The 17,647-nt window shown below is 38.6% G+C and overlaps 2 protein-coding genes and 1 pseudogene across 11 annotated transcripts in view; all 3 read left to right on the top strand.

Annotated features, from left to right (window-relative positions):
• LOC310738056 (uncharacterized protein) overlaps nt 1–17,647 on the top strand; it is a 491,148-nt gene that overhangs the window by 437,941 nt on the left and 35,560 nt on the right. The gene's annotated exons all lie outside the window — the stretch shown is intronic.
• LOC310738257 (histone H4) lies at nt 6,945–7,256 on the top strand (the record flags this gene model as incomplete). The annotated part of the gene is made up of 1 exon (XM_083563242.1): nt 6,945–7,256. One exon carries the CDS (start codon nt 6,945–6,947, stop codon nt 7,254–7,256), a length of 312 nt encoding a protein of 103 aa, XP_083419368.1.
• LOC310738222 (histone H2B pseudogene) lies at nt 7,783–8,230 on the top strand (annotated as a pseudogene). Its single transcript has one exon. The product of its transcript is annotated as a histone H2B pseudogene (transcript).

The following is a 17,647-nucleotide window of genomic DNA, read 5'->3' as shown; positions in this document are numbered from 1 at the left end:
TCTCGTGTTATCGTTTGTATTCTAAGGGAGACAAAAAAACAAACAAAACAATAAATTGCATTCATCATAGTATTAATTCTCTCACATATAACTTTAGTATGCTGACTACGATTCTGACCATTTAAACATGTTTTTATGCGTTAGGAACAATTTGACATAACATGAATCTAAAGCACTGTATGTATGTTCTCTTTCGTTGTCGTGCATATACGTCCAAACCTGACCACACACACACACACACACACATGTATATGTGTATATGTATTTGTGTGGGAAAATGTGCAATACCAAGAGCAACACAATGAAATGAATGAATAGTGGCCCTCTCCAAGTACTCATGGACACTAGTGTAATTTTATATTATATTTTAGATTAGATTTATTGTTGACTTTATTGTCATTGTGCAAGATACATGTACAGAGCTAAGAGAATGCATTTAGCATCTGCTCAGAGGTTCGTTAGATAGATAGAAATATATATCTGTATATACATGAATGTGGCAGGATGTACAGTAAGGTATATACAGATACACAAATATAATAGTAGTGCAGATGGAAGTGAGGCACAATATGTGTAGAGAATGCGGAGTATACAAAAAACAATATGTAACATTTACATATACAGTGCTTATACAGTGATCTAACGGTGTAGTGTAGAGTTCAGTGTGGTGATGGTGGATGGAAATAAAGCTGTCCCTGATCCTGCTGGTTCTGGTGCGTATGTTTCTGTATCTGGATCTTGATGGATGGAGGTTAAACAGTTTGTGACTGGGATGTGAAGGGTCCTTGATGATCTTGTGAGCTCTGCACAGACAACTGCTGCGCCCTTTGTTCTGTAACCACTAGTTCAACGGTAAAAGACCTGGGAGTTATTTTAGACAGCAACTTATCTTTTAAAAATCACATCAATCAAGTTACAAAAACAGCCTTCTTTCACCTTAGAAATATTTCTAAGTTAAGAAACATGTCTATATCCGATGCAGAGAAGCTCGTCCATGCGTTTATGACCTCCAGAATAGACTACTGTAATGCATTACTAGGTGGATGTCCTGCGTCATTAATAAACAAGCTTCAGTTAGTTCAGAATGCAGCAGCAAGAGTTTTTACTAGGTCAAGAAAATACGATCATATAACCCCAATCTTATCGTCCCTACATTGGCTTCCTGTTAAGTTTCGAATAGACTACAAACTACTGCTACTCACTTATAAAGCACTAAATGGTTTGGCTCCCATGTATCTATCCAGTCTCTTAACACGCTACAATCCGTCACGCTCCCTGAGATCTCAAAACTCTGGGCTTCTAGTAGTTCCTAGAATAGCAAAGTCCACTAAAGGCGGTAGAGCATTTTCACATTTAGCTCCTAAACTCTGGAATTAGTCTTCCTGACAGTGTTCGGGGTTCAGACACACTCTCCCAGTTTAAGTGTAGATTAAAAACATATCTTTTTAGCAAAGCCTACACATAACACACATCACATATCATAAGTTTGTGCTCCAGAATACATGAGCACATGCACATTATCAATTTGTGCTGTTAATATCATGAACAGCAGCTACGCTAATTCCTTTCCACTGCTTCTCTCTCTCTCCCCATCCCGAGGCATCCTGAGGTTTGGCCAGCTCCAGTCACGTCCCACCTCGTGAAGATTATGGACCTACGGATGACCATGGAGAAGTAGATGCCGAGTGTTTAAAGGCCCTGGCATGGAGAAGCTGATGCTGGATCTATGATGATCACAAATTGTTCTGTATTGTTGAAAGATTTATGACCAAACTCTTGATGTCACCCATATGAGGATGGGTTCCCCTTTGAGTCTGGTTCCTCTCAAGGTTTCTTCCTCATATCATCTAAGGGAGTTTTTCCTTGCCACTGTCGCCACGGCTTGCTCATCAGGGACAAACGCACACCATTCACCTTCACTGTTGTTTTCTGTAAAGCTGCTTTGATACAATGTCTGTTGTGAAAAGCGCTATACAAATAAACTAGACTTGACTAGACCTTTCCAGACAGTGTTTCTTGTGAATGTTCTCCAAGATGGGGAGCTGATTGCCAATGATTCATTGGGAGATTTTTATTTTCCATTTTATTTTATAGGGCCTGGAGCAGTGCAGTTGCTGTACCACACAGAAATGGTACAGCTGAAGAAGTTCTCCAGTATCCTGTAGCACAGACAGGACTTTTAAAGTGTCCTCAGCAATCACAGGCGTTGTTGAGACAAGTCAAGAGGTCAGGTCAAGAAGCTTTTATTGTCATTTCAACCATATATAGCTGACGCAGTACACAGTGAAATGAGACAACGGACCCTTTGCATCCCAGCCCTGATGCTACATTAAACAACAATTCCAGAAACAGAACACACAGGGCTGGTAAGTGTCCTTGCCACATAAAGTGCATGTGTGCAACCTGGTGCAAACAGTGCAAAGACAACACAAGACAGTGCAAGACAACACAAGTCAGTGCAGGACAATCCATAAAACACATAATAGCTCCGCCAGTGAACCTGTTGTGACAAGACAAATTGAACAAAATTGAAGAGTAGCAAAAATGTAAAGAAAAAGAAAAAGTGTTCTGCAAAGGAGCAATATAGCAGCAGTTCAGAAAGGATGTGCAAGAAACGCATTTAAAAAGGTTCTGGTATTGAAGTGATGTAATATGAGTGGTACTAAAGTCATGGGTGTGCGAAGTAGAGAGAAGAGTTCAGTGACCAGGTGAGATCCTCGAAGATAAGGCCTTAAAGTAACTTGAGGCTGAATTCACACTCCACAACATCTCTGTTGGTGTGAATTACTAGGCGCTGGATCTCCTCCCTGAAAGCCGTCTCATCTTTACCTCTGATCAGGCCTACCATTCGTGGTGTCATCAGCAAACTTGATGATGCTTTCTAAGGCTTAGGCAGGTAAGCACTCATTAGTGGAAAAGTGAATATAAGTAAGGGTACAATACGCATCCCTGAGTGTGGGACTGGAGAAGGTGAAGGTGTTCAAGCAAGTCCAGGGTCCAGTTACAGAGATGTGTGCTGATGCCAAGCTGTTGACAGGGCTAACTGTAGTATAAGCTGAGCTAAATTCAACAAACAACCTGCTGAAATGAGAGACACACACATGTTAATCTAATGTGACATTATTGACTCTCACTCTGTTTCTCTCTTCAAATTGTAACACAGTACAAATATACTGACACTTTCCAGGATATTGTGCAACATTGTTTGGTTTTATTTCTTGCTCTTCCCAAATCTCTTCTGTTGTCCAAACAAACACACGCACACACAAATATTCAAATGATCTAGGAACTTGTGACTATAGTTATGGGCACTAATGCAATTTGATATATATATATATGACGTGTTCTACTGGCCTATTAGATAAACACGAAGCGAGACAAAAAGGGACTCACAGTTCACTTTAGGAAGAAACCCTGTATACCCTTAAACACTAGTATGAAATGTTTTTGGACTAATTTTTTAAGGTTTAATTTGTGAATGTTGTTTGTTTTTTCTGATCTCATCTCAGACCCAGTTCTTCTACTACATTTACTACTACTACCACCACCACCAACCATGATCCTAATAATTATTCTTAGTAAGTTGAGGAATGAGTTAAGAATAGGGTTTGATGAATACCATAAATAATAATAATGATTGCTTAATGCAGCATGGTGTGTAGTTCTGCATCGGTCTTGACTGCTATTGTGGGACCAAATCTAGAAAGTGCACATTCCTCTCTACCTTTTGTTGATTACCGAAGTCAAGTCAAAGGAATTGTTCACTTCATCAAATGATTAGGAAATATAAACAGAGATATATAGCATACACTGCATTTCCTATTCAGGTGAGCACTCAGTGAGCATACACACTCTGTGACAGTGGAGCAGTTACCAAGAAAAATGTGTCGTGATGCGCCAAGTTCTAGAATAATAGTTTGATTGACAGTCTGTACAAGTCAGCGTGACACTGTCCAAATACAATTGTAACCTTTGGTTAAAGGTATTAGAAATAAAAAGGAACCGACTACGCCACCTGGGTTATTTATTCACCCAGGAAAATAAATTGAACGCAAAAGAAAAATTAAACCAAAAAGTTACAAAAATATGAAGGACCCTGCTGGTTCGGATGGGGTTAAAGACAGAGACGTGACTTTCCAAAAATAGTACAAGTTTATTTCACAGAAAATGCTTACAAATATTTTAAAATACCATTTACAGCTTACCAGTTATTTACCCACAATTGGAGAGACTAGATTAATTCCACTTTTTAAACAGAAGGGACAAAACACCCAGCAAATCAGTGCATAATTCTTAAACAGAAGGGGAGAGTATTTTTGTGTGTTGGCTTTGTTTTTGGTTTATTTTTTGGTTTCTTTGTTTAAGTCTCAAATCACGGCTCATCAGATAATTACATGTGGAAACAATTACATAAATGGCACAAACTTATATACCCACAAAGAAAAACACAGTACAGCAAAACTGGTAACTCCCGATTAATATTTAAAAAGTATACAAGTGGCTCACAGAGCAAAAATACAAAGCCTGTTATTTTAATACACTTGCACCAGAGATAAATATCCATGTCCTCACTCAAACATAGTACAAAGAACGGTGCGCAAAATAATCTGTTAAAAACACTCAGTAACATAGCGGTTTACTACCGCGACGTCCGCTTAGTCCCAACTGTACACCAAAAGTCTAAATAGGGTTTATAAACCAGCTTGTAGAAGTCTCTAGAAACCAGCTTGTAGAAGTCTCTAGAAACCAGCTTGTAGAAGTCTCTAGAAACCAGCTTGTAGAAGTCTCTAGAAACCAGCTTGTAGAAGTCTCTAGAAACCAGCTTGTAGAAGTCTCTAGAAACCAGCTTGTAGAAGTCTCTAGAAACCAGCTTGTAGAAGTCTCTAGAAACCAGCTTGTAGAAGTCTCTAGAAACCAGCTTGTAGAAGTCTCTAGAAACCAGCTTGTAGAAGTCTCTAGAAACCAGCTTGTAGAAGTCTCTAGAAACCAGCTTGTAGAAGTCTCTAGAAACCAGCTTGTAGAAGTCTCTAGAAACCAGCAGCTAGCACTCTTTGCCGCACCTGAAAAACTAACAAATAAAACACTTCAAAAAGGTTTCCCTCTCCCATAAATAACCCACAATTAAGTTGCCTACCTCATAAACAGGGGTTAAACTATTGTCACTATATGCTACCTGCGTTCATGCACACATCCCTACAAACACACATTCAGACCATGATCAGCAACTAATAAAGTCAAATAAAACAACCATCTCACCAGGGGGCCGCAACAGGACAGTATACGCAAAAATACCTTCTCTAGCCACACAGCCTACAGATAGGAAAGGTATCAAAGAGCCAAACTCAACAGTGCTTTTTATAAAGCCAAGAGCACGCTGAACTAATTACGTGGCACAGGTGTGCTCAATGTCAAAGCGCAACTCTGCAGCAGTGGGCGTGTCTTCGGATTTAAAATTAACCCATTATGTATGCCTGTCTATTTGTCTTTATTTTAAAAGCCATTAAACCGGTCACACATAGAGACCTTACCGCATATTTTGCAGCATAGGTAAAAGATGCATACACTCCCAGACAAAGTGTGTGGCCCTGTCCATATACTTCTGGACACTAGTGCAGATTGAGCACTGGGTTTGCTCAGCTTGTCAGCTCCTGCTGTGGTGGAATGATGTTCACGAATGATTTGTGAGTTCCTGTTCCTGCACTCGTATTTGCATCTGCATATATGTTTTCTCAATAAAGGAACATTTCTCCCTTTTTTAAGGTGCCATCAAAATATTGGTGCTGTAGAAGTGACTGTGTATCTGAAGCATCATCTGTCTCTGAAACTTCGTCCTATTGAATTGGATAAATAATATACATATATTTACTCAATGTTCTACAGCCCATGTAGGTACACACAATGCTCACTCATTCTGATGCTTGATGCAAATATTACCATAATCTCCTGGTCTATGTGAGAGATGTATGGATAACTGACTACTACTACTACTACTACTACTACTTCTACTACTAATACGACTACTACTATTGCTACTACTGCTAATGCAAAAAGTACCACATTAATAGAAATGAGAATAATGCTTGTTAATATTAATAATAATCATGGGCCATTCCTACAATAGTCATGCTATATTTCTTGTGTGTTGAAAAGTATAGTACAAGATTAACGCTACTACTACTACTACTGGTAGTGGTGTAAGCAGGGCAGTGGTAGTCCAGTGGTTAAGGCTCTGGGTTACTGATCACAAGGTCAGCGGTTCAAGCCCCAGCACTGCCAAGCTACCACTGTTGAGCCCTTGAGCAAGGCACTTAGCCCTATCAGCTCCAGGGGCGCTGTACCATGGCTGACCCTGCGCTCTGACCCCAGCTTCCAGATGAGTTGGGATAAGCGAAAACCTTTTAATTGCATATGTACAGTAGCTCAATATTTTGTCCCCCATCAGGTTTACACCTTTCTGGTCAGTAGTGGCACAGTGTGTAAGTAACTGAAAGCATAGTGTGTGCAATAGTTTGCATTCCTCATGATGATATAAGCCTACTTAATGCAACAAGAACTGCAATTTGATTTATACTTCTACTGAAATAAAAATTGCAACTGAGTCAAAACAGTTTTTCTAATTATAATTCTCAATTCAAATATTTGTGTGTTGAACTGCATTAAGTGTACCATGCTGTGAGCAAAAACCAAATTAAATCAATTCCACTACATGACTATTACTATTTCTATATCACTATGTTTGTGTGGACAAAAAGCCTGAGGAAGTACAAGACTCTAGCATGTTAACGGCTGTGGCGTTTCGCTTTGAAGACATTGTTTTGTGTGATCGTTGGTTTTAGGTCCGCCCCCTCGCCTGTTCTCAACTAGGTCCTGTGGAGAGAGAATAAATAGGCGGGCATTGCGCGGGGCTTCTTTATTGAGCAGCTTGACTTTGTGAGAGCGGGACCATGTCTGGAAGAGGAAAGGGTGGCAAGGGACTCGGTAAAGGAGGCGCTAAACGCCATCGTAAGGTTCTGCGCGATAATATCCAGGGTATCACTAAGCCGGCTATCCGCCGTCTGGCTCGCCGTGGTGGTGTTAAACGTATATCCGGTCTGATCTACGAGGAGACTCGTGGTGTACTGAAGGTGTTCTTGGAGAACGTCATCCGCGATGCAGTCACATACACCGAGCATGCGAAGAGAAAGACCGTCACCGCTATGGATGTGGTGTATGCCCTGAAACGCCAGGGACGCACTCTTTACGGCTTCGGCGGTTAAACGCTTATCTACCAAATAACGTGAACACACCGGCTCTTTTAAGAGCCACCCAAATATTACAAAATGAGCTATTGTTTCTTTTACTGTGTGTGTGTGTGTGTGTGTGTGTGTGTGTGTGTGTGTGGCGGAGAAGGGGAGGAAATAACTATTTTCTCAAGTGTATGTGACTAATGGAATTTGAAATAATTATAGATATATTCTAATAAGGTAAAATGTTGCACAAGCACTACAGTTTTGTCTCAAAGTCTCGCTCTTTATATATATATATATATATATATATATATATATATATATACTTCATATTTGTCTGTGCGTGTGCGCGCACAAAACGGCGGGCAGGGAAACAAAGCGTAGCTCAGAGGCGGGGGAGAGGGAACGGGAGAGGATGGGACGAGGGCGGAGCCTTGTATGATGAGGTTTGGATTTGTGACCAATAATACGACTCCTTTCCCTTGTACGTAATTACAATGCAGGTCTGTAAATAGAGAGGCGGCGAGGCGGCCCTTTTTCATTCTCTCGCAGTTTCCTCGAGAAGCAGCATTATGCCTACTGATCCAGCAAAGACCGCACCCAAGAAGGGCTCCAAGAAGGCTGTCACGAAGACGGCCGGCAAAGGAGGCAAGAAGCGCAGAAAGTCAAGGAAGGAGAGCTACGCTATCTACGTGTACAAGGTTCTGAAGCAGGTGCACCCTGATACCGGCATCTCTTCTAAGGCTATGGGCATCATGAATTCCTTCGTAAACGACATTTTCGAGCGCATCGCCGGTGAGTCTTCTCGTCTCGCTCACTACAACAAGCGGTCCACCATCACTTCCAGGGAAATCCAGACCGCCGTGCGCCTGTTGCTTCCCGGTGAACTTGCAAAGCATGCCGTGTCCGAGGGCACAAAGGCCGTCACCAAGTACACCAGCTCAAAGTAAAGCGTGTTATCGCCGTCTTTAAGATAAAAACCAACGGCTCTTTTAAGAGCCACCCATTTTTTCATACAAAGAGCGGTCTTCTTTGCGGGGGCAGCAATTCTCCCCGCCCGCTGACTATGACCTTTTGTATAACGAGGTAAGTAAACAAACCTTAGCATTAGAGATACAGTAGTACAGCATCATTTGAATTATAGTCATGGCAGCATTGCATAATTAGCATTAGAGCTATATTTGCAGAACAGCACAACATAATTTAATTTTGAGCTATATTTGCACATCATCTTTTGAATTAGGGCCATAGTCACACAACCGTGTTTCCCATCAGGGCCCTAGCAGCACTACATAATTTGAATTAGAACCATAGCAGCACAGCATTATTTGAATTGGAGTCATAGTAGCACACCATTGTTCTGCTAACTGTTGTGCTACTATGACTCCAATTCAAATAATGTTGTGCTACTAGGGCCCTGGTGGGATACACTGTTCTGCTCCTATAGCTCTAATGCTAACAGTGTTTCACATCAGGGCTATATAGCAGTGCAACATAATCTGAATTATAGTCATAACAGCACTGTAATTAGCATTAGAGCTATAGTTGCTGTACAGTGTTTCACATCAGGGCCCTAGCAGCACAACGTAAATTGAATTCGAGTCATAGTTGGCCCACATGATTTGTATTGTCATAACGGCATTACATAATTAGCATCAGGGCTATAGTAGCAGCACATTGTTTTACATCAGGGCCCTAGAGGCACAACATATTTTAAATTAGAGACATAGTAGCAAAACATGATTTAAATTAGAGCCATAGTTGGCCGACATAATTTGAAATATAGTCATAGCAGCACAACATAATTAGCATTAGCGCTATAGTAGCAGTACAGTGTTTTACATCAGGGCCCTAGCAGCACAACATAATTTGTATTAGAGCCATAGTAGCACAACATAGTTAGCATTAGAGCTACAGTAGCAGAACAATGTTGTGCTACTATGACTCTAACTCAAGGTATGTTGTGCTGTTAGTGCCCTGATGTGAAACACAGTTAGCATTAGAGCTATAGTAGCAGTACAGTGTTTCACATCAGGGCCCTAACAGCACAACATAACTCGAGTTAGAGTCATAGTAGCACAACATTGTTCTGCACAACATTGTTCTGCTACTATAGCTAACTATGACTCTAACTAAAGTTATGTTGTGCTGCTAGGGCCCTGACGTGAAGCACAGTTAGCATTAGAGCTACAGTAGCAGCACAGTGTTTCACATCAGGGCCCTAGAGGCACAACGTATTTTAAATTAGAGCCATAGTTTGCCAACATAATTTGAATTATAGTCATAGCAGCACTACATAATTAGCATTAGAGCTATAGTAGTAGTACAGTGTTTCACATCAAGGCCCTAGCAGCACAACATAATTTGTATTAGAGTCATAGTAGCACAACATAGTTAGCATTAGAGCTATAGTAGCAGTATAGTGTTTCACACCAGGGCCGTGTAGCCACATCAGGGCTGGGGTCCCTAGCAGCACAACGTACTTTGAATTAGTCATATCAGTACTACATAATTCTCATTAGAGCTACAGTAGCACAACAGTGTTTTACATCAGGGCCAGGACAGCACAGCATAAATTGAATTTGGGCCACAGTAGCGGAACAGTGTTTCCCACTAGGGCTATAACAGCACAGTTGGCCAAGATCATTTGGATTAAAGTCATAGTAGCACTACATAATTAGCTCTAGAGCTGTAGTAGCAGCTCAGTGTTCCACATCAGGGCCCTAGAGGCACAACATATATTAACTTAGACCCATAGTTGGCCCACATGATTTTTATTGGAGTCATATCAGCGTTACATAATTAGCATTAGAGCTACAGTAGCACATCAGTGTTTAACATCAGGGCCAGGACAGCACAGCATGAATTGAATTTGGGCCACAGTAGCGGAACAGTGTTTCCCACTAGGGCCATAACAGCACAACATGATTTGAATTAGAGCCATAGTAGCCGAGCATCATTTGACTTAGAGCCATAGTTGGCCAAGGTCATTTGGATTAGAGTCATAGTAGCACAACATAATTAGCACTAGAGCTGTAGTGGCAGCACAGTGTTCCACATCAGGGCCCTAGTAGCACAACATAATTTGAATTAAAGTCATAGTAGCGCAACATTGTTCTGCTACTGTAGCTCTAATGCTACCTATGTTGTGCTACTATTGCTCTGATTCAAATTATGTTGTGCTGCTAGGGCGCTGATGTGGAACAACTCTAATCCAAATGACCTTGGCCAACTATGGCTCTAAGTCAAATGATGCTCGGCCACTATAGTAGCAGCACAGTGTTTCATATCAGGGCCCTAGCAGCACAACATAATTTAAATTGGAGCCATAGTAGCAGAGCATTATTTGACTTAGAGCCATCATTCGCCAATATCATTTGGATTAGAGCAATAGTAGCAGCACATAGTTAGAGCCATAGTTGGCCAACATAAATCGCATTATAGTCATAGCAGCACAACATAATTAGCATCGGAGCTATAGTAGCAGCACAGTATTTCACATCAGGGCCCTAGCAGCACAACCGAATTTGAATTAAAGTCATAGTAGCACAACATTGTTCTGCTACTATGGCTATAATGCTACCTATGTTGTGCTGGTAGGTCCCTGGTGTGAATCACAGTTAGCATTAGAGCTATAGTAGCAGTACAGTGTTTCATATTAGGGCCCTAGAGGCACAACATATATTAACTTAGACCCATAGTTGGCCCACATGATTAGTATTGGAGTCATATCGGCGTTACATAATTAGCATTAGAGCTACAGTGGCACATCAGTGTTTTACATCAGGGCCAGGACAGCACAGCATGAATTGAATTTGAGCCACAGTAGTGGAACAGTGTTTCCCACTAGGGCCATAGCAGCACGCCATAATTTGAATTAGAGCCATAGTAGCACAACATAGTTAGCATTAGAGCTAATGTCCAGGTTTATTTTTTTTTACCTCAAATTTCATTAAAATTACACTTAAACTGTACAAGAGTCTGTTATTATTAATATAATCATCTTATTATTAATAATAATAATAATAATAATAACAACAATAATAATAATAATAATAAATCTAATAATGTATCTTGTATCTAATAATATTCTACATATATAAAAAAATAGGATAACTATTATACAATTTTTAAATATATAATTTAATAAAGAATATATAAAAGTAACAAGGATTTTTATTATTCCTTTTTTTTATTTACTTAATTATTCATGATTCACTCAGAACTCGTCCATTGTTATAAAAAATAAATATAAAAAAGGACAAAAATTTTAACTTTATTTAAAAACTTATTCACGACATCCTTCATTTAGTCAGATATTAAAAAATAAATCCACCAAGAAATAAATATTAAACATTTATTTTTACTGATTAAAATCTGGCATGAAGCACAGGTCCGACAAGTAAAAACCATCCGTGTGGAAACAGAGCAAAATTACCAAAAGTACCGCTCGACAAGTTGCAATGTCTCATATCACCACTAGATGGAGGCATTTTACTACTACAAAAATCGCCGATGTTTAGATTTTTTTTTTTATTTTACCTCAAATTTCATTAAAATTACACTAAAATTGTACAAGTCTGTTATAATCTATATAACCATATTTCTAATAATAATAATAATAATAATAATAATAATAATAACAATAATAATGATAATAATAATAATAAAAATAATAATAATAATAATAAATCTAATAATGTATCTTGTATATCTAAAAATCTAATTAAATCTAATTTAATCTAATCTAAATCTCATAATGTATCTTGCTACAGGGCAGGTCCTGTGATGACGTCACATAATGGGCGCTACATAATCAGTACATGTCCCGCCCCTTATCATATATGATTGGCTAGAACATTAAGCAACTCATGCGCTGATTGGACAGTTTACATACATACTAACCAGTGGCTGATAATCACAAGGCAAAAAGTTCACTTATTTTGCATCTTATATGTTCCAACAGAATTTTGTGAGGGACACATATGCTGCAATAAACACATACAAAATGCATAATATGAATGTATTTTTAATCATATATGTTCTATAAGTCCTACATATGACTAAAACCTTATAGATGTTCATGATGTAAAAACACAGGGAAAGATAATTGAATATGAAATCTGTACTTCACTCATGACTTTGCTCTTATCTTCACCTACGTGTGGTCTTTATGCCTATAGTCAATAATAGTCAATATTTTTGATTTAACTTTGATTATTTACAACAATATGTTCTGAATTGTTACAAACAACAATGAATGTAAACACATGGTCTCATAATATCATTGCTGTCAACTGCAAAGGTTAATGATATTTTGACAGTAGATCCTCGAACCAGCTTCTGCACTGTACAGTTTCCACATTTTTCTGACTGCATATAGGCGATGTTGGTCATCACTGACACAGAGAAGGTATGAAAACATAAAAAATACTGCCATCTTTTAATATAACAAAAGAGTTGTTCATTTTCTTTGTCTTTGTATATGTTTGGCTGTGAATGACTTCTCCATTGACAAATCTTCTTTTCTAGTAGCTGCCAGTAGAGGTCACGGGTACATCTAGCAATGCATGTAATGTGTTCATATCATTTTCAGACACAGGCCTAATCTTTGGCACTCCAAGTGCAGTCACTCTGTCATATCTAGCACAGATCCTTATGTGATGTTTACTGGAGGTCATTTCTATGTAGAATGATTTTATTTCAGGTGAGACATCAGGATACAGCAGGATAGCTATGTAACATTTCCTTTTGCCCTGTCTTAGCACTCTACACAGGGGACTTAAAAGATACAGCAGGCCTTAGCTATGCGTGGCAATGCACAAGACCATGCTACCCTTTTGTAAATCTGCTGAGGTACTGCATTACTGATTTTTACTTGCTTAAGCAAGTAGCCATTATAATTCTCAAACATGAAATCAGACTGGGCATAGAGAGGACCTACATTCTCAACACTTTCTAAAATGCAGGAGCACATTGTAGGTCATCTGATCTTCACCATACAAAGACTGAACTGATTTAACATAAAGCTCCAGAGCCTCATGAGCATGGTCAATATCTTCTTGACAAATGTCTGAACCTAGCAAAATGTACATGTAAAACCCAGTGGCAAAGATACTTGTTTGGACATTTCCCCCTCAGGACTGGCAAACTGTAATATTAAAGCCATTTCTGCCATTTGGGAGCTTTCCAAAACCTACGCTCAACAATAGACCGTGGGATTCAGGAAAAAAAGCTTGGAAGCTTGATTGCTAAAAGATTTTCATCTACTCTTGAATTGTTCAAACCAGTATACCATGGTTGACTGTAGCTTTTAGAATTAAACCATGAAGTGGCTATTAGCAGCCAAACCCTCAGCAACACACGATACATGTAATCAGGGACCACACCATTGATCAGGTGAAAATTGGGTCCACAATTAGAGATGCCCCTTTTATGACCAAAATGCTCTGTTCGTTATTTTTGCCAATCTCACCTATTTGCACAGTTGTGTTGTGATCTCTAAGGTCTGGCATCTCCTCCAAACAAGGATACACTCGCACAGTCCCAGTGTCTTTTCTCACTTGAACACCTGGATGAAGACTGTTTGAAATTTTGCAGCAAAGGTCGTGCAACAGCATCACATACAGCACATAATGCATAGACCTTTGTGGTTTTAATTAATTAATCTACTGGATCTTGCCATTAAGGTCTCGTTTGTCCAAGAATTTAGCATTCCTCCACAAAAGGTTTGAGGAAGCTTGTCATTAGTGGTTCAGATGAGCCAAACCACAAGGCATATAGTAGACATTTTTATCTCTTTTCTCAGGGGGTACTTCTTTAACAAATCATAGTAAGGGCCAAATGCTGAATTTATATGACTGGAACACAGAAAAGAAAGAATCGCTAACTGATTTTAGATATTTGTACAACTTCCCATCAGAAATATCCGTTATTTCATCCCTGTTTTGGTCATTGTAAATCTTTTTGAATTCATTCTCCAGAAGAGCTTTAAATGGATCCCTCAATGGTATACAAATAAAAGACTGACCAAATTCTACACTTTGTCTCACAGTTTGTGTTGATGAGCAAATCTGGCATTTTAATCCACTGTCCTTAGACACTGAAAAGCCAATGTAAGAGCTGCAAATACCACAATAATGAGGATATTCTGATTTGTAGACAAAACCAATTTAAACACCTTTTCTAGAATGTACTTGCTACGTGGGACGCTTGCAGCATCCCCACTAAATAACCTTAACAGCTTCAGTAAGTCCTCCATTAAAGCCCCTGTTACATTGTGCTTCATAGGAAAGCAACTATGTTCATCCAACTGTTTTCTGTGACATGGTTATTTGAGAAACCTGACGTGGCCCAGTTGATATTCAATAACAAATGGAAAAAGAACAAAATAAGGATCATATTTAAAGTATTTACTAAAAGATTTGTGTTAAGCTTTAATGTTGATCTACTTATTTTTAAACTCGACAACATTGCATTCCGCTATGTCCTGAATTACGCATCACATCTTACGTTCAGTTTATCTACACATTTAGAGACGTACAAAATGTGTGTATGTAACAAAATGTGAACCAAAATGACATACAAATGTCCTTATTTACCTGCACCTCTGATGAAGTCCCCTCTTCTGCACTTTCTGATGGATGAGACACAGGGCTGTAACCCTTAAAAGACTTATAGAAGATATACGAGTTGAACTATAATAGAAAATATAGCAATAAAAACATGTAGAAATATAGCTAAAATAGAAATATAAAAATGTTTACCTGTATTTCTTTGAATATAGACTCCTCAGTCCTCAGTGAAAGATTGACCTGGATTAGGGGACAAAATGAACTGATAAATGTGAATATGAAGAGAATGTTATTTAAGAAATAAAGATTCAAGTATTAAAAGATGGTTCTTTTCGAGGGAGGGAAACTCACATTAGTGTTTGATGATCGTGACTGTTTGTCGACATCCTCAACAGCAATTTGGTAAATCACAGTGATGAATTTAAGTTTAAATCCAAACCCCATGTGTAATTAAAGAAACTCTTTAGACAAAACTGACAGTCCAGTAGATGCATTAAGAACAGAATTTAGTAAAGATTTAGACTAAGATTTAGTTTGATACTGAATGATGGTGTTTTTTTCAAAATATTGATCAGTTGACTTTTAATTGGTCTTTATCTAAATTGTCCTGCAGCTTTATTTTGTATTTTCTTGGTAAAATCAATGGTAAAAACTTATTTTTTATGATTTTCACACAAGTGTGTTGTGGCATTGTGCTTACAATTGCAGTTGTGTCAAAATCTATTGTTTAGTACATGGTATTATTATTAACCCAAACCAAGACAGACATCTTTTATTATTGTTCTTTACAAACAAAAAAAATTGTACACTTCTGCAAAGCACTTCCTGTGTGAAGTCCAATCAACACATCTGTTTCCGATTTAGCGAGTTAGAGAAATGTAAACAATGTGTGATTCTACTCAAGAAGTTCAGTATGAGTGCTCTACTGGGATTATAGGAACTTGTGTTATGTCTTTCAACCATTCACAATATGCAGAGTTACTGAACTGTTGTAAAAGTAAGCATGTAGTAAATGTGTATTTATTTTTATTTTTTTTATACATTTATTTTGTTCCAAGTCCGTTTTGACTTGCATCAGCCGCTATATGTTTGTCAAACATGCCATCATCAGTGGACCCCTGACTGAAGGACATCCTTCGGAGTGGCTATTGGCCAGCTTCTGTCAACAGTTCCACACTTTATACACTGGACCTCCTGAGCTGCTTTCAGGAACTCAAGGTCATCTCTCCGGGATTCTCCAGACAAGCCTTCACAAAGCAGCTGAAACATCGCACTAAGATTGAAGGAAGAGTAACTGTAATTGTTTTACCATATTATAAAACTTCTTTCTGTAAACAGACATCACATATTCTATTATATATGTATATCTTCCAGTCTGGACATATCAATGTCGATACACTACAGCGCAGCTTCTTAGAGTTTTCATCTGCTTCATTTGAGGAAAAACAGCTCTGCTGTGGTGCTCCTTTCACCTGCACGCATGTCCAGTCTGTAGGATTTAGTGGTAACTAGCGGTGTGGTTGTAGATTACAACCATCTTCCTCCAAGCTGAAGTAGAAAAAGTGATTGGTTCTATCTAGAGCCAGTAGTTTGTTTTTCCATTGTGGGTTACCGTAGGAACATGGCGGCTTCCGTGGAAGGGGACCATATTTAGATAAAAAAACTGCTCATTCCAAATTAATTAAAGCACAATTCTTATTTTCAGGAATATGTGTAACCCTAAATGTTACACACTGAACCATTGACTTACCTGTTTATCAATCTAAAGTGAAATTTTCACATACTTCAATTATTGCAGCTTTGCTTTCATTTTTTTTAGGTGCAATACATTTTCACTTGTTGAACAGTGCTGTGACAAAACCTCTACCCCTGTACTTCCTGTCTTTCTAGACAGCAGCACGCTTCCACCGCCTTAGAAGGAAGCTGGCAGAAGACAAAAAACTCCTTCTTCAGGAGATCAAGAACTACAATGGTCTTGTACTATACTCTGAAACAAACATTGATGTAGCTGTGGTGGAGCATTCCCTTACTGGAGAGAGCACCATGTCTCAAATATGGTCGTGGGAGGTTCATGGCAGTGGTATGTCAGCTTTCAGACGCTTCACCAGAATGTATTTACAGGTCAGCTATATAGAGTACAATGAACTAAGATTTAATTTGGATAAAAGAAGTATGTGTTTGTAGTTACAAAACAGTGCCATGCTATTATGCAAGATCGTCTCATATAAACATATAACTATTGTTGATTCTTAGCAAACATTTCAATCAAGAAGCAAATGCATGAACAAGTGATGTTGACAATGTGACTGCAAGAGGACAAAAGCATTTTGGTGTTGGAGATGGAACAACACTGCACATGCTTGCAGAGCCTGCCAGTTGTTCTCAAATACAAGATAGCTGAGGAGTGAAAGTTTAATAAAACCCCTGTCCATATTACAATAAAAAAACATATCAGTGTCTATCACAGAACTTGGATGAAGTAGAACAGCTCTGTTTGAGATGGTCATTTGTCTTTAAAGTCTTAGGGCTTTAAAGTGTGTCACATTTGCTTAAGAGATTTATTGTATTGTTGCTGTTACATGAAAGCTGAAATGAACTAAATATTTTGAACATTACAATTTGTTTCCTGATGTGTAACAAAAGGTTAGCATAACATCAAGCTTATTATTATCTCCTCCAGTCAACATAGAAAATCCAGCTGGTCAGCGTCATCAAAAACCTTTTTATTAATGTAACTCCTTGAATTCTACACAAGGTGTTACTTTACCACACCTGTAGAAGAAAGATGTTAACATAAAATAGCTATTAGACATTGGCTGCAACACAAATCGCTTTCTGCTGCTTTGG

This window comes from Silurus aristotelis (assembly GCF_946808225.1).
Source record: "Silurus aristotelis genome assembly, chromosome: 15".
In the NCBI taxonomy this organism is placed as follows: domain Eukaryota; kingdom Metazoa; phylum Chordata; class Actinopteri; order Siluriformes; family Siluridae; genus Silurus; species Silurus aristotelis.
The sequence above is the reverse complement of the archived record's forward strand: the minus strand, read 5'-3'. Positions and strand labels throughout refer to the sequence as shown.